The sequence below is a fragment of the Populus nigra genome, chromosome 15 (assembly GCF_951802175.1).
Source record: "Populus nigra chromosome 15, ddPopNigr1.1, whole genome shotgun sequence".
In the NCBI taxonomy this organism is placed as follows: domain Eukaryota; kingdom Viridiplantae; phylum Streptophyta; class Magnoliopsida; order Malpighiales; family Salicaceae; genus Populus; species Populus nigra.
In genome coordinates this window covers 1459669-1477719 of record NC_084866.1, presented here as the reverse complement: position 1 = coordinate 1477719, position 18051 = coordinate 1459669, and the positions used below count along the sequence as shown (strand labels likewise).

General features: G+C 31.7%; 3 protein-coding genes across 3 annotated transcripts; 1 reads left to right on the top strand and 2 right to left on the bottom strand.

Moving 5' to 3' along the window:
• Positions 1-699: 699 nt before the first annotated feature.
• On the bottom strand, positions 700-3181 carry LOC133674867 (deSI-like protein At4g17486). The gene is made up of 3 exons (XM_062096151.1): positions 2784-3181; positions 1926-2213; positions 700-1188 (listed from the first exon to the last, which is right to left on the bottom strand). The coding sequence occupies exons 1-3, from the start codon at positions 2920-2922 to the stop codon at positions 917-919; spliced, it is 699 nt and encodes a 232-aa protein (XP_061952135.1). The 5' UTR covers positions 2923-3181; the 3' UTR covers positions 700-916.
• A 6715-nt stretch (positions 3182-9896) lies between these two features.
• LOC133674866 (uncharacterized protein At2g39795, mitochondrial) lies at positions 9897-11643 on the top strand. Its single transcript, XM_062096149.1, has 3 exons — positions 9897-10166; positions 10912-11240; positions 11358-11643. Exons 1-3 carry the CDS (start codon positions 9939-9941, stop codon positions 11515-11517), a joined length of 717 nt encoding a protein of 238 aa, XP_061952133.1. The 5' UTR covers positions 9897-9938; the 3' UTR covers positions 11518-11643.
• Positions 11644-15915: 4272 nt separating this feature from the next.
• Positions 15916-17343, bottom strand: LOC133674336 (zinc finger protein 1-like). Its single transcript, XM_062095380.1, has one exon. It carries the CDS (start codon positions 16828-16830, stop codon positions 16024-16026), a length of 807 nt encoding a protein of 268 aa, XP_061951364.1. The 5' UTR covers positions 16831-17343; the 3' UTR covers positions 15916-16023.
• Positions 17344-18051: the final 708 nt, after the last annotated feature.

Genomic DNA, 18051 nt, shown 5'->3' with positions numbered 1-18051 from the left:
GGAATCCCACTCTATGATTTTGCATATCAGGGCACGAAAGATAGCTGTATCTGTGCGATTAATCACAAAATACTCTGGTTCTTCGATGCGGGAGAAAAGCATGATAAATGAGATCGGTTGCTTGAATCAACCAAGTCCCATTAATTAGGCACAAAGAACTGACCTTGGCTGATGGAACAAGATGCATTGAGATTCTCTGTAAACTGTACAGGGCCTGCGAGCCCAAGTTCTGTGGCCATGGCCTAAACTGGGAGTTAAAGTTGATTGTTCAAGTTCACTGTTTAAGGTGGTCCTGAATTGGGACCGAAGACGCACATCTAGCGATCTTACAAAATAAGTACTTCTAGTATTGATAAAAAAATAAAAAAAATAAAAAAAATTACAGTATACTTTTAAAAACATTTTCGTTAGCTGGGCTACTGTCACTATTATCTCAGAACCACACAACTCTTTTGACCAAACAAAAGCAGATTACTTTCTTGGAGAACCGTTAGCAGATCATTATAATCACAGGGCCACATCTCTTTGACCTAACAAAAGTAGATTGCTTTCTTGGGGAACCTCAAGTAGGTTATTAATGCGGGCCTACCCATGATGACATAGCAACAAGGCCCCCCGACATCGACATCACTTACTAGATGACACAGGGCATTGAACTTTCATCATTCACAGAGAACATGAACAATTTCAGAGACTAGCTTTTACAGGAAATCATATGACTTCCCATTCATTAAAAACAGTAATCATCTTTACAGAAAACAGAAACTCTGCAACAACTTTGAAGCAGATGTCTCAGAAACCACAAAAACCAGGTAACATGGGGCAGAATACAAGCTTTGCATTTGCCCATCTGTAGTTGATTTTTTTTTTTTTTTAAGTCTAAGACCCTAAAATGTTTCAAAACGTAATGTATTCATTAAGCCTTCAAGCTCCATGACGAGGACGTAGAGTCATCATGAACAAAAGATCTTGAAGTCAGAGGAATAAAACGTCTCTGTCTACCACTTCTGCTTCCAGAACTTGAAGGGCAAGGTGTCAATGAAGGAGAAGTTACCGGATTAGAAGAAGATGTGAACCTCGTCGAACGGCTTCTCAATTTCTTCTTCTCTTGTACAATATCATCGGATCTAACTTGGCGGATTTTTGTTTGATTCAACTCTACTGGAAGAACACAGTTGCAAAGAAACCCTGAAAGTTTTTCAGAAGCAACACCGACATTAAATTTATGCCTGGTTTGCCGGATAAGGTAAGGTAAGGTTGATAATAATCTAATTGCATATGGCTTCTGAGGGCACGCGTTGGGATGGATGATGCAAACCAATAGAATTTGATATTTTGCAACCTTAACTGCTGCCTGTCCATTTCCCTTCGAGACCACTAAAATACCTCTGCGGGAATCATCTATTGAAAATCTTCATGCCATGAAAATATCAAAATTCTTGTAAGGAAATTTTTAAAAGCGCAATAATAACTAGTTTTGATATCCTCCAATAAAAAATGGTGAAAAAGAATAAAGAAACCAGACTTCATGTTGGAGTGGCTAAATAGAAACCTGAGCTAAATTGCGACACGGATAAGACCAACATCTTCCACATCATGGCTAACTCAAAGATCTGGCATTTTCAGGGTGAGAATGACTGGAAAAGGAATTATAAACAAGACAGACTCGAAATAGAACACTTCATGGCTTGCAATTCTTTTAATATGATTTTACTAATGATAAAATCGGAAACATACCCTTAACCATGTTATAAAACTTAATGTGTGGAAATGCAAAAACCAGAAAAAAAAATGGTGGAATTCATGATAATGTGCAAATTGCGGTTGCATGAGCACCACACATTTTTCCTGTCTTTGTAAGCATAAAACAATCTGAAAGCAGAAACAAGACTGATAGCATAAACAAATTTAAAGGGGCCTCTTACCTATACGAGCAAGACGATTAACCCATCGTGGAATTTTTTTCCCAGTCAACTTGAGACACACATCATTACAGAAGTGATTGCAGTTCTTAGTGATAAGATGGTAAGTATTCCCAGGAAACTCCAGAGCTAATTTCTCCATGAACATCCGAACTTCTTTAGGACCCAAATCAGTTCTTCCAATCAATATTGATTTCCTAAACATAAATCCCGGGCATTGCTTCGGCTCAACCTCAAAAATCCCCGTTGTCGGATGATCATGTGCTCCAAAACCATATTCAACACCGTGAACTACATTATCACAGCGAAAAACAAAAGATTCAATTTAGTTCACGTCACAACTAATTAAAAAACACTCTTAATAGTCAATGGCTGACCCAAATTCATTTTTTCCTCCCACCAAATCTCAACAAACCAGACTAAGTTTTACTCATTTGACTAACATGAGATCACTGTAAAATAAACAAACCAATAAACTTTCCTTTCAAGCCTCTATGATTTCATTTTCTATAGTTAACGGAGTAGCATTTCACCACATCAAAAAGAACAATAAAAAAAAATTCCTCACTCCCCGGATAAATAAATACAGAAAACAAGAAAAACAAAAGATTATCATAAATTAAACCCATAAATTACATTGTTTTCCTATCCTTTTCCTTCCATTTCATTTTCTCAGCAACCAAACTACTCTAAAACATAAACACGCTTTTCCTTAGATCTAAACAGTAAAAAAAAACCTTAAAATAAACAAAACAAACCCCATCATTTTTCTTACAAAAAACATCGTTAAAATCGAAAAACAAAAGAACCCAGAAAAAAGTGAGCATAAAAAAGATCAAAATTTTTTAAGCGATCACTAACCTTGTACACCGGAATGGTAGATCCCGAGACCAACCCAGTAAGCGTAACCATTAATCGTCGTCAAATCATAAACATTTAAGTAAACTGGAACCGTCCCAGTTTTCTTTTTCTGGTTCAACATCACCATTCTACGCAGCATTTCTTTCTTTTTCTTTAAGCAAAAGAAAAGAAAGAAAGGGTGACGGTGATGGTGGATATAGAAAGCAAAGAGGAGCCCAGTATTTTAAGGGGTCGAGGAAATTCGAGGAATTTCAGGGATTGAATTGGGAACCGAGATGTTTATTTAATTTTATAAATAAAAATATGTGGTGAAAGCAGAGAGAGAGGAGAATTTTGTACTTTGGGTTGCACCGGCGGCCATGGAAGAGTCCGCAAGCCTTCCTTATCCTTCTGCTTTTGGTTTTTATATGCTCAGGACAAACGGTCAATTATATTGACCCTAAAAGTTTATTAATTATCCAAACTGCCATTGGGTTCACTTTCCTTCACTGCTGCTTTCTTTTAGTTAATGGGATGACCAGTCATAGAACCGGCAAGTCGGCAATAGGAAAAGGCAAGTGTGGAGAGGGACTTACGGGATAGATTTAGGTATTGCTTTAGAGTAAATTATAAATATAGTCCTTGCAGTTTTAAAAAAATGAGTAATTAATCCCTGTACTTTATATGATGTATTTAATATTTTTTTAATAATCTTAGTAATTTAACTTAGTTTTTTTATTTTATGGTATTCTTATATTTGATGAATATATTAAATTTGATAAATAAATTTACTAGTTTAGATGTGAATGAGCTTATTGAGATAAAACTAGATAGGTGGTTTGTGCTTCATCGCGAGCAAAGTTGATTTTTTTTTGTAACTTAAAAAAAAATGTTCAAAAACTGCTTACTTTAAAAATGATATAAAATTCCTGAGTCAATTCGAGTTAGCATGGCAAATTCACGTCCCATAATGTGAGGCCGGATTATCCTTATAGAAAGGGGAAAAAAAACAAAATAAGCTTGACATTCAATAAATCCAATTTTGAAGGATGAAAATGAAAATGAAATGAAAATCAGTGTAAGAAAAGATAAAAAAGAAAGACTAATGTAAATCCAAATTAACATTTCATGCTTGTAACCTGAGTTATAAGATCGAGTTCGTTGCACCAAAAAAATTACGAAGCTCGGTTGTCGATTAATTCAATGTTAAATGATGAAATTGAAAAAAAACAAACAAATTAAAAGAATGAGAACCAAATAAATATTAAAAAAATGAAATGAAATGACAAGAGATGAAATTGAAAAGCAATTTTAATCAGGAAAATGATATAAAAAATAAATAGAATTCAAAAGAATGACAACAAAATTTGATATAAAAAAATTAAATAGAATCAAATGTTAAGGGATGAAATTAAAAAAAAAATAATGCACAACAAATAAATAACAATAAAAAAATAAGGACTACAATGACTTTTTTTAATTGTAATATTTAACATTTTTAAAATACCAAATTGTCTCTTAGTTTACTTGCTAATTACCAAAAAACCAAGATGAAATGACAAAAAAACCTAAATATAAGTCCCTATTTGTTTTTAAGTTTAAAAAAGACTCTTAAAAAAAATTATTTTTTTTATTTGCTTCAAATTAATATTTTTTGTGTTTTTAAATATATATTTTGTTAAAAAAATTAAGTTTTGATATCAATACATCAAAATAATATTAAAATATTAAAAAATATATTAATTAAAAATAAAAAAAATATTTTTTTTCAAAAATATTTTAAAACATAAAAACAATAAACAGTCGAAATCATCAATTCTTAATAAAAAAAAAACATCTAAATGTTTGTCAATGCGAAAAACACAAGACACATGGCACATAATTTTATGATTTGATAAAGTCTTAAAATATATTTTTTCCAGATTTGTTTCGTACGAAATTCATCTGGATTGGAATCCTAAGTAATGACGTAAGAGACAATCATTCATGTATTCAGTGATTTTCAAAGAGAGATGTGATGGGTTTTTCAACTTTTATGCAGGCAGGCAGACAAATTCTATTTATACGAGTATTATTCATATATTCAGATTGTTTATTGCTACACTCATCAGAGATAAAAAAAAAAAAAAAATCTTATATCGATAATTGACAGAAATCCCAAATAATATATTCACGAGGATTTTCCTCCTTGCAATCACATCTGACATTTTAAGCCTACCTTTGCTATTGCGTTCCGAATAGGTTTGGGTAAATTTTGAAAATGTTTTTTATTTAAAATTATTATTTTTATTTTTTAAAATAATTTTGATATATGGGTATTAAAAATAATATTTTAAAAATAAAAAAATAATATTTTAATATATTTCTGAGTAAAAATTATTTTAAAAAACAATCATTAACAAACTCTTGAACACCTTTTAAATTCTATATTGGATTTACTTTCTACTATACTCAAGTTATCAAGCGATAGAATCAACACATGCTTATTCTATTTTTTTTATTTTAAAAAATAAAAAATATTATATTTTTTTATATTATCATTTTTTGATGGATCAAGTTTTTAACCATGTCAATATTTTAATTCTTTTTTTTTTATCCTAGACTTATACAGGCTTCAAGTTAGTCAATCTTTTGAGCGTTACTGGTTTTATAACTAGTTTTTAATTTTAAAAAAGTATTAAATATTTAGATCATGTTTGTTTTTACGTTTTAAAAGTATTTTTTTAAATCAATTTTTTTTTATTTTTGTATTTCAAATTAATATATTTTTTATGTTTTCTAATTATTTTCATATGCTAATATCAAAATTAATTTTTTAAAATAAAAAATATTATTTTAAAAATATCTTTAAAAATCGAATTCAACAACCTCCTAATCGTGTTTCATAGCTGGAAAGTCGGGATTCTAAAATTCCTTGTGGATTTTTTTAAGGAGTAATTTATAGAGTAAAAGACGAATGGAAGAATCTAAAGAGGTGGACATTGGTTCCACCGGCAGTCAACAGTCGCCGCGCCATCAGCATCTCCACGGGCCTTTGTCTCTTGCTCCTGTATTAAAATAGCAATACAGTCCAGCCTCCATATCATTTTTCCATCTTCAATTTCTACTTCCTTATCTGGACATGGAATATTTGAGATATCACAATACTGCCATTTCTCATTTCGTTAATTTAAATTAAATGGGCAGCAAACCAGGGATAATTTATACACTAAATTGTTTAGGAATACGGTGCAAACCGTTTTTTTTACTAAAATTTAATATGATTTATATGTTTTAAATTGTTTTGATGTACTGATATCAAAAATAATTTTTAAAAAATAAAAAAACATTAGTAGTATGCATTTCGGCACGAAAAGTTATTTGAAAAACAACCGCTATCACATTGTCAAATAAAAATAACATATATAAAAAGAAAAAGAAATTTAAAAATAAATATATTTATGAAATAATTTAAATATTGAATTATTTGTAACCTTCAACCTTGGTTAATTTCTCTATGCTTGGAAAATGCTCACGCTTTAATTTTTTGAATTTATTTAATTGTTTTGCATCTAATTTCAGAGTCTATTTGGTAGGTTTATAAAGAGATATATTTGACAATAAATTTAAATTTCAAAATTTATTTTTCAAAAGTAGTTTGTAATAAAAACTAAGAATCCAAGCTAGAATAAAACACAACTTAAAGTTGTGTGTTTAAAAATGAATATAATATAGTTTAGAATAAATATTTTCAAATAAAAAATTGATTCAGTATTTAGAAATAACTTTTTAATTTATGCAAAAAAATTATTATAAATCAAACACATACTCACAATTATTGTACAATCGACTCAGTATGTCAATCTAATATCCTACCTACTCAAGATTTGACCAGTCTTAATTAAAGAAATATATATATAAAAATAAAAATTAAGCTAATTAAATTAAAAACTCGAATTGATATGATCAATTCAGACTTAATAGTGTTAAAATATAATCATGAATTTTTTAACTTATTTATTTTTTAAAAATATTATTTTAATTTAAAATAAAAATAAAAATAAAACAAAGAATTTAAGCTTCTCGAATCATAAAATCGAGTTTAAGACTTTACAAATAATTACTCTCTAAAAAAACATCATGCTAGTCATGATCTCAGCGTTGAAGAGATTGTCCGCAGAGTAATTGAAGACCTTTATATATATATATATATATATATATATATATATATATATATATATATAATGATTATTTTAAGATATAATTTTAAAACCCTAAAAAAGTTAAAAGAGAATGATGGAAAGCAGAGGATCATCATGATTTTGCAACCAGTCTGGAGACAACCATTAATTATTTCAGCCTTGGAGGCAGAGCATACTGTCAAAATGAGTCGAGGTCCACATCATGAAAACTTATCATCAATCTACGCGGTGTTTGTTCTCTCTTTTGTTTTTTTTTCGTTTTTTTTTAATATTTGTTTTTAAATTATATTTTAGTATTTTTAAAATGTTTTTTCAAATAAAATAAATATTATTTTAATATATTTTTAAATAAAAAACATTTTTTTGAAATCAGTACACAAACACTACAGTGAAATTGCAGTGTGCTATGTTCACACGACGTCGGCATGCATTCTGTAAAGATACCGCGTGGTGCTGTTATACCCATGAAAAATCCACCTCTACCTAAAAACCAATGCTTTAATATATATATATTTTAAAAATAAAGTTACTTGAATAGACTTATTATAAAATTTAAATTAAAAAATTAAAAACAATGTTTTAATTGTTTAGTTCTTGTAGTTGTGGTTTGAAAAAAATTATTTTATAAAAAATATTTTTCATTGATGTTGGTTTGATATTTATATATGTTTGGTTAAAACCGTAGTTAAAATTGAGGTTGAATAAAAAATAATTTAATGTGTTTGATTAATAATACTTTTCAAATTAAGGTTATAAAATAACTAAAAAAGATATATATTAATATTGATGAGTTTTAATTTAAATATTGTAAATTTAACTACTGTTATTATATCATGAAATAAATAATACTTTATATAAAATATTTTTGATTGTCCCATTAAACTATCTACAATTCCATCGTGTACGAAATTCATCCGACAAATGCTACAATTTTCATAGTGTTTTGAGCGTGCAACAAAATCAGGTAAAATATCATCAAGAACAAAATTGAAATTATGATCAAATTCTTCAAATGCTACGTCATCATATGATCTACTTCTAATTTATACAATATCATTGAATAATGTTAAATTTTCGAATAAAATACAATTAAAAATTAAAAAAAAATAGATTTTTTTTACTGTATCGAATTTAGTTCAATGCATTTAGATTTAGACCGAACCCCAACCGGCCATGAATAATGGAGACATTATCCAGTGCTCACTTTTGTAAAGTGAACAATGTAGAGTTAATTAATTTACTCTTCATAGACAACATAAGAAGAGAAGCAGCTTGAAGCTGCTTTTTGATTAATCTTTATTTTAAAAGCAAATTATACTGGATCCCACAAACAGTAAATTATATTTTATAATTTATAAAACAATATTTTTCTATAGTTTGTTTTAAAAGCAGAAGCAACATAAACAGTATTTTAAACGCAAATTAAACTTTAGTTGAGGGATAAATAATTAAAATTTTGAAAAACTATCTATATTTACAATACATGTAAAAAAATAGAAAACAACTTGCATAGGATACGTATATTGTATTTTTTTTTTAAGCCTTGCAAGTAAAAAAGAGAAAAATACAACCAAATATATTTAAAAATTCTTATAGTTTCTAAATTCAACACATAATCTGATAGATATATAATTGCAAAAATTATAGTTATGACTTTTTATTTACAAGCCCTATCAGCTTTATCTATAGACTCTAGTCCATAGCCATAGATATATAATAAATTGCAAACATTAGGTCTGAGTTGGGCCTGCAGATGGTTAGACCTAATTGTGGGCCTAATATGGGCTTGTTAAAAAAACAGTGATGGACTTGCGAAACAAGGCAACAACTCATACCACCCATCAACAACAAAAGTCCAGCCCATCCCATGAAAGGAGAAACCTTCCAAGTTCCAGGCACCAATAATAATAACAACATCTGGTACGAGGTAACTTTTTGGCTGAACACATACAAAAAAATTATTTAATTAAATAATAACACATTCAGAATTTCATAATCTGAAAAAAAAAGAGACCCACAGACCTTATATTTAAAATATTTTTTTATTTAAAAATATATAAAAATAATATATATTTTTTATTTTTTAAAAATTATTTTCAACATCAACACATTAAAATAACTTAAAAACACCAAAGTATTAATTTCAAAAAAAAATTCAAAATAATCATTAAATTAGGTTTCAACTTTTAATAGCACCCTTGAAAAGTTCTTCAATTATTGGAGATATCTAGATAAATTCATTATTCTACTTCTTGCTAGAGTTTTCTAAACCTGACTCGATAATTGATCCAATTCAAAATAAAGATCGTGGGTTTTAATCAGGTTAGCGAGTTGATCTTAATTTTATTTTTATTGTTTTTATAAATTAAAATGGCTTCATTTTTGTTAGAAAAAAATAATCAATGAGTTGTAATCGGATTTTAACCAAGTCATTTGGTTAGCTAATTTTTTTTATCTTTCTTATTTTTTTTCAAAACATCCAATTTTGAACCTGTATCAACTCACTAAACCAAACCGAGTTTTAAACTCTTTAAAAATACAGCCAACCACATAATTTCTACATTACCAAGCCTTAATTAGTCTTTAACAAGTCTAATTATTTTCTAATTACCTAAAACACATAATTTCTCTTTTCTTCTAAAAACTTTATAACTTCATGTGATAGAAATGATTTATATATTTTAGTCTATCATATAAGTTTTACATAGTGAAAAAAAGGAATTTTGATAATTTTGTATATGAAAATAAGACTATTTAAAATTTATGTTAAACAAAATTGAGGAATCATATTGAGAATTCATGAATACATTGGGATTTAATCAAAATAATAAATAATAGAGGGTCCTAATCAAAATCCCCAATTCGTGAAAAAAAGGAATTTTGATAATTTCTCTTTTCTCAGGCTTGTCGAAAAGAAAACCCACACCTTAAACCCCCAACCCAACCCCCCCCCCCCCAAAAAAAAAAAAAAAAAAATCTCCCTCGCAACACTCCAATGGCTCGCTGGATTCGAACTGCAACAAGAACCCTTTTCTCTTCCTTTTCTTCTTCTACTTCATCACTTCTCCAATCAAGAAATGCCATCACATCTTCATTTCTCTTCCAATCCCCCAGACCTTACTCAGCTGACAACAAAATTACTAAATCGCCATTCGAAGCTAACATTCTCAGAATCATCGATAAGGAAATCGATTACCAGTCTGAATATGCCCCTCCATACCAGGTCCTTTCAATATTTAAATCTCTCTGTTGTTTTAAATTTTTACCTTTTGTTGATGAATATCTTCTGGGTTCCTGTTTGGTCGCCGAAAAAATGAACAAGAAGTTAACATGACAAGACTAGAATTGAGTTGTTAAATTGTTGCTTTTCTGGCTCTTTAAGTTTAATAAAAATAATGGGTTCATAATAGTTTTTTATTTACTTGTGTAATTTATTTAGAAGATTTTTTTTGGCGTTCATGTATGGAAGTAATGAGCTTTAGCTGTGTAATTCATTTAGAAGATTTTTGTTTTGGCGTTCAGGCATGAAAGTACTGAGCTTTACTGTGTAATTCATTTAGAAGATTGATTTATGGAGTGAAATTGTTATATTACGACTGAATTAATAATTTTTTTTATCCCTGGTAAAAAAATAAAAATGGGTTCATAATAGTTCTTTATTTACTTGTGTAATTTATTTAGAAGATTTTTTTTTGGGTGCATTTAAGCATGAAAGTAAAAATCTCTGCTTATATTTATTTAGGAGATTAATTTATGAAGTGAAATTGTTATATCAATAGTGAGTTAATTATTTCTGTGTCTATCCCCAGTTAAAAAAAAGGGGCTCTTGATAGTTTGTTCTTTATGTGTGTGATCATTACTTAAGAGTTTAAATTTCTCACATTGAAGCTTTAGCTTTCTGCTTGTGTAATTTATGCGAATGACTTGTTGTGTTAATAGTAACTGGTTTTGTTATTTGGATTATGTAGCCAGAGACGAGATTTCATTCATTTACAGTGGAAGATCGATCAGGAGAGCAGTGGATGATAATGAGGGGTAAATATGATGATATTGAAGATGTTAAACTTGAAGTTACAATGTTTGATGGATATGTAACTGTTCCAAAACTCGGAGATGATGCCTCAGGGGAAGATGTGCGTCTTCACATTAGTTTTATTGTTGATGTTTCCAAAGGGGATGGTGGTGAAAATTTGGAGTTTTTATGCTCAGCATGGCCTGATCGTTTGGAGATTCAGAAAGTTTACTTGCTCAGGGGTGAGAAGATGCCGGGAAGGCCTTATATGGGGCCTGATTTCAGGTGTGGACCTTTCTTTTCTTTTCTTTTCTTTTGATGATTGTGGTGCTGGTGTTTGTTTTGCAATTAGTGTTTGCTTGGTTGGTTGACTTAGGTTTGGACTAAATGTTTTGTTTTTAGGAAGTTGAATAAAGAGCTTCAGAAGAGGCTTCGCGAGTACTTGGAGGCAAGGGGGGTAAATGATGAACTTTCTTTCTTCTTGCATGATTATATGCTGAATAAGGATAGGATTGAACTTATACAATGGCTTGGAAAGGTCAAATCTTTTGTAGAAAAATAGAAGGATGTTTTTTTATGGTGCCCTTTATGAGACAGCTTTGTTTATTTTTTTTTTTTTTTTATTTCACGAGATCACTGTTATTCAGTATGTAGCTCACGGAAATGAAATTCTTGGATTCCTGACTAATGACTCTCTAAGGGTATTCTGATGGTAAGCTTCTCGTGATTGATTCATACAGCTAGAAAGTTGCAGGAAATACTTTATTTCATTTTTCCTGAGCCACATTGCATTTCTCTCTCTTTTGTGGTCTTGCCAGTACAAGTATGGAAACATGAACTTCTGAACTCTACTTACAGAAAATATCTACATAACAGAAGACATTATGGGCAGTGTGATTTTATTTTAATTTTTCTTTTGAAACATAGCTATATCAGATTGATATATTCGTGGCCGCTTACCATACACATTGAATTTGCTAAAATAGCAGCAAAGGCATTCTACTGGTCCAGGCTGTAATTTCATTTGTTCTTGCTATTCTAATGTGGAAACTCATATGTTTAAGAAATTAACTATAAACTATTCAAAGAAACTCTTGAAGTGAAGCCGTGAAACCATTGTGCATGAAACTGCATATTCAAATAAGGGCTCTCCTTTAGGTATTCAAAATTGGATAACAAATTTTTGTCTAGAAACGGGAAAAGGCATAGCAATACCTTTTTTAGGAGCCATTGTTGAATATGGATAGGGCCATTTCTTGGTGCAATGCTCTTGAAACCCTGAGTTGTAGGCTTGGGTCTTGAAAGCAGTCGCTCTATCTCCAAAATTCTGATCGCAAGGATGGTAAAAAGTTCACTCATATGGGAACCTACTTCAGTGGGACTTGGGGTATGGACTCTTTATAGTTGAGCATGGAAATACGGAAATATTATCGGCCATGAGCATTACTGAGAGTAGCTCAAACCCAGTAAATGAGGATGTTGAATTTTCATTATGAGCTGGTGAGCTTGGAATCAACTGCTTGATTATAGAGATTCATAACTGGGAACCATCATCTTAGAGAGTCTCTATGTGCAAAATCTCCCACTCATTATGGACTTGACTAATGGTTTTTTGAGTTTATCTCAACCAACTTGAAAATTGCTTGGGATTCTAACCAAGGTACTCAAAGGTTCAGGGATGAAGGAAATAAAACTCAGTGAATCAAAGGATTCCTTAGGGAGGATTATTGCAACATTTATGCCTTCATGATGACTTGGGGGGTGCACATTGAAAGATGGGACTTTTAGAGAGGAGGGATAAGTATGGGAACTAGAGATAACAGTTTAAGTTGCAGTCTTAGTTCTTTTTAGGATCTAAATTATGATTTCTTTGCATCATTTTTATTCATCTTAGGTGCATATTGAGCAAAAGATTTACAGTTTGTAGTGACATGTTTCACCCTATATTGGCTAAAATCACATAAATAGATTGCTAACCATTGTTCTTGACATCTTGCGGTTAGAATCAGTTAGAATCAACGAGACTCTCTTATTTTCTGTATAACCTTATTTCACTTGAGTCACAGCTATATCAATATTTCTATTGTTTGGCTGAACAATGAGTTTGATTCAATTCCCAAATGGCACACTTCCTATCTCTGCTCCTTTTGTATCTTGTGCTCTAATCCATTTCTTCCAATGACACTAGCATCGTTGCTTTTGGCATCCAGTCCTAGTATATTTTCAAGGAATCGTCCCACTCCAACCTTTGAAGTACCCATAAGAGAAACACAGTCGAGGTTTGCTTTCAGTAGAACTGTTTGATTGGTTTAGCAACGCAATTGATGTTGGCCTTGTTAAGCCTAACATAGCAAGTTGTGATGGGACAAAAGGTATATTTGTGTTTGTGTTGCACTTGGCATATTGTGGTAAATTATTGTACATCAACATGCTCAAACATTAAAACAATTACAGAATTGCATGCTTGTGTAATTAGATTGGATCAATATGTGACAACATTTGATTTTATTATAAAGTCGGTGTGTTTAGGTGTTGAATGATGTAAGATACTGATATTGCCTTTTGTCAGGTTTATTTCGGTGATATCTAGTAATTAACTGGCAGGCTTCCATAACGTCATGCTGGCCATCTTTTCTTCTCTTGATAATTTTCTAACAGGACACACTGTTATGCTTTCGTGTTGAAACAAACAGCCAACATGGGTTGTCATGTTACGGTTCTGTGGCAGAATCAGGTCAAATGAATTTGAATCTGATATAATGCTGAAAACAATGAGCAATGTTGAGATGGTGATGATGTGGGTTTATATGAACAGTAACCCTGTCTTGCTCCTAATGGAATAATGTGCTATGACTGCTCAAATTAAGGGCAGGGTCTGGTTTTGGTTTTTTATAATCTTTATTAATCAAATGCAAGGCTTAGTAATTTCCGAGGAATGAAACCTGCCCAGATCAACACCAGCTATATTGGGTGAACAGTCCATGTACCGTCTTCATGGCCAGACATTTTGGTCTGAGGAGGTATGGCTAGTTCTTTTAGGGTTTAGAGGGGAGGTTCTTGCCAGTTGCTCAACTTCTTGGTGAAGAAGGATGAGCATCCATTCCATGATCCCTTGTTGCATGCACCTAATTTTGGTAGGAAACTCAAGGAAACATGATGGCCTTTAATGCTTCTTAACACTCTTTATCTGATACTTGATAAGCATGGGATATCGAGTATCAAATAAGGAGCATGACAAAGCATCGAAGGCCATCGTGACTCTCCAAGACCTGATCTTATAAGAAAGGTGGGGTCAGCCACATAGGCAAGACCTCTATTTCTGCACGAATCGATTCTAGTATAGTTTCTGACTTCTAAAGAGATGCTGATCTAAATAAACTTAATGTAATGAATTGAAAGTTTGAAACTGAAAAGGGCATGGCTGCTAAACAGTTGACTTCATTGCAGGAGACCAGCCTGGTTCAACTTGTTATGCCCTTAAAAGAGGGCGTGCACTATTCTACGAAGAAAACTGTGTTAAATGTGATGCAATGTAAGCTAACTGTACACTGTTTTAACACAGAATCAAATCTTCCCTAGATTTAATGATCAGTTTGCGAAAGAGACACCTTACACGTTACTTGGTAAAGGACAAACATACAGTCTGTTTAGGGTTCTTAAATAATGGAGAAAGTCTCAATCAAAAATTGTAAATGACATGGCAACAGTTTCTCCTCCACTAATAAATGCACATAAATACAATTTATCCTTCGCTTTTCTATAATGCCTAATTTGATAATATTTCCTGTAAACAATATCAAATCTTTCACTATATGAAGATATTTGTGTTTACTTTCTGTTCGAGGCAAGGCGAATCCGTGATAACTGATAATGTAGAGAAAAAACCCTTCACACGGCTGCTATCGTCTCATGTTCGGGCTTGCGGGTCTTGTCACAGAAAAGCACATCTTAAGAAGAGAGATAATACCTGGAGCTTACAAGCTCCAAGCCCTCGACTTCAAGCCAATATGAAATATTCGCATCGAGGCTCCCAGTTGAGGGGCGGGCTTGACAGTCGAGAGCAGATAGCTCATGCTTACACAGACATCGTCAAAGTTTACACAGACAACGTCATCAATGATGTTAGCTCGAATTCGGTACATGATTGACCCCTTAAAAAGTATGATCTCACGTTGAGCTCATAGTGTCTCACAGTAAATTTTGTCATGAAAAGACATCAAAAAGAAAGAAAATCTGCCACTAGAAACTTGTAAATGTCTATGCTCTCCACTCCCAGCCAATGCAAAATATTAATATCATCATTAACTATATTACTATTGTCATGTGACAGTGTTTTTAATGTATTCATTCATCGAGGCAGCAATAATTTTTTTTAGTTTAATATAGATATCTAGATTAACTTATATGTATTTTAATTTATTTTATAGATTTTAAAATTAACAATAATGTAAACTTTTAACTATATAATTTAATCATACATGAGATTAAATTGGACTTTATATGATATATGATGCTTTCATTAGTACTGTTATTATTTGGTGTGTACGTGGGATGTTCTTGACCCATTAGCTAGATTTATGACGATCCACGACAATTTAAAGGATAGTCTTGTTTAATCTTCTACTCTCATCAAACCATGCTCGAATATAATTAGAAAATTTTCAATTTTAAGTAACCAGAAATCGCTACAAGTGAGTAATCCTAGATTAAGAACACCACATGATTCACGATCAGTAATCATAAATTATAATTGACCATATCATCTTAGAAACTTTATACTCAAATGATACTGTACGTTACTAGTTAGGATTGAGGGAGATGCTCAACCTAGATTTCGTATAATTTTTTATGTCTTGTAGCTCAATTAATCTCATATTTTTATTAAAAAATACACCGTGCTTTCACATGATTGATGCAGCATAACTTGAACTATTACAATCAAGGAAGGAAGGAAGGAGAATGAAAACAACAATCATTTAGCATTTCTATAGCCAAAATTCACATAAATACGAGTCCAAGATGGTTTCTGAAGATCGATTAAAGTGTAGAAAGGGGAAGAAAACACATTTTAGAGCTTGAGGGACAAGTCAAGCTTGTGAATACGATCATCTTGATTAGTCTTCAAATGACCATTGCCTATCCACCTACCAATTCCAGGGTCTGCCGGAGAACCTACAGTACTAGTCCTCTCTAAGTTGAACCTACCGACACTGGCACGCGATGGTGTTGTTGCATTCATACAAAAATTCTCCATTGATAATTTACCTATACCTGGTTGTTGATCAATATGGGGCCGAGACCAGCTGTCATGTCCATACACGTTTCCAAAACCAGTAGAAGATGATAGGTGATGAGAAGGCTTATGGATCATTGAGTGTACTTGAATTCCAAGAGATCTACCATGGAGAGGGAGAGAAGCCATGCTTGAATTGTGATGGTGGTGGAAGTAAGGATGTCCATAAGCTGCCATTGAAGCCTCTAATTGACTCCTTATTAATCTTTGCCCTCTTTTCGCTAGAGTCCTTTCTCTTTTATGGGCATTTTGGTGTCCTCCAAGTGCTTGTGAACTATAGAATTTTCTTTGACAATAGTTGCATGAGAAAACCCTTTGCTCCCCGTCAGTACCCTGAGGAGTTTCTGGTGAAGTCTCAGATGAATCCATGCTCCTGAAGTTGTCAATAAGGTTGAGCTCTCGATTGAACCACTGATTTGAATCACTTGTAGTTAGCTCTAGATCTGACTGGATAGTTGGCCGAGCCTCTTCCTTTTGATCATCTACTTCTTCTAGGAGTTCTTGCTCGTTCTCTTCTGAGTTCTGCAGTGGAGGAGCCTGTGGTGCTGTAATGCTTGACTGTCTCCGAACCAGTGATTCCATAGGAAAGAGTCCCTCTCGAGCCTCTACTCTCTTTGCCAGTAGAGTATGGAAACCTTTGTTGATTGCAAAAAAGGGATATAATCTTTTCTGACAGGAAGTTAACTGCTACATATGTGCTATATATGGGAGGATATGGTGTTTCCTACATAGATTTTGAACGACATAAAATATAAGAGATGAGTAGGTTTTGCTTGTTGTCACACACTCGTAGCTAGAATTTGCCTTTCATTGGAGCTCCACCATGTATCTATATATCCATTTGTCTGTCCATTACAGGAGGCTACTGTATATGGAGGATCCCTACACTACACACCAAGCTGACCGCATGCTCAATCTTGCCCACCTATCCTGTTGCCCAAGGCACAAATTTCTGAGAAATTAACTATGCACAAACAATAAAATGTTTGGAGCTAAGCTATAATGTTCAAGTGATTTGCCCCAATCATGGGGAGACAAACTGGCCTTCTAGTCTATGCATCATAGAAGGCCTCTCGTGTACTTTTAAGTCCTCCAACTTAGGGTAGTACATTACATTGTTACTTGTTAGTTAAAGAGGGTTTTTTTTTTTTTTTGGACATTCATTTTCCATGGGTAGGTGGACTCATAATTTGGTGTGAAAGTTAATCCAAGATAATATAAGATAATTTAAAATGATATTATTTTAAAATTTTAAAAAAATTAAAATAAAATTGTTTTAGTTTTTTTTTTTAATTAAACCTGGTTTAGTACAAGCTGATTGAATCTCCAGTTAATTTATAGGGTCATTCGAGTTAATTTTTATTTAATTTATTTAAAATTTAATTTGAATTAGATTCTAGATTGATTGAATTTTAAATTAATTTGCGGAATTAAGTTTAATAACACGAGTTTTTATAGTCTTATGTTCACATATTGACCTAATATCTTTACTTGTAGCAGACATTGATCAATCAAATTGCAAGTTTAGTCAAATGAAAGGGTCAAGTCATGTCACGTACTAATCAAACATTGCTGTTACAGCAGAACAAGAATAATCTGAATTTCTTCGATCCTTCTTTTAAAATGCTTGTTGTCTGAAAAATATAATAATTATAATAATGATTTTTGAGTGTTAATACACAGATATTAAATTATAGAAAATCACTCAGTAAATCATTAATTATATCAAATAAAAAATTATCTAAAATTAAACACATTATTTTCAACCCAAACACAATTTAAAAAAAATGCTTTAAGAAGAAT

Coding starts and splice junctions, on each gene's coding strand:
- LOC133674867 (XM_062096151.1), bottom strand. CDS start 2,922: ATGCTGCGTAGAATGGTGATGTTGAACCAGAAAAAGAAAACTGGGACG. Junction 2,214..2,783: donor CTACCATTCCGGTGTACAAG/GTTAGTGATCGC, acceptor GTGATAATGTAG/TTCACGGTGTTGAATATGGT. Junction 1,189..1,925: donor TAATCGTCTTGCTCGTATAG/GTAAGAGGCCCC, acceptor AAAAACTTTCAG/GGTTTCTTTGCAACTGTGTT.
- LOC133674866 (XM_062096149.1), top strand. CDS start 9,939: ATGGCTCGCTGGATTCGAACTGCAACAAGAACCCTTTTCTCTTCCTTT. Junction 10,167..10,911: donor AATATGCCCCTCCATACCAG/GTCCTTTCAATA, acceptor TGGATTATGTAG/CCAGAGACGAGATTTCATTC. Junction 11,241..11,357: donor TATATGGGGCCTGATTTCAG/GTGTGGACCTTT, acceptor TTTTGTTTTTAG/GAAGTTGAATAAAGAGCTTC.
- LOC133674336 (XM_062095380.1), bottom strand. CDS start 16,830: ATGGAATCACTGGTTCGGAGACAGTCAAGCATTACAGCACCACAGGCT.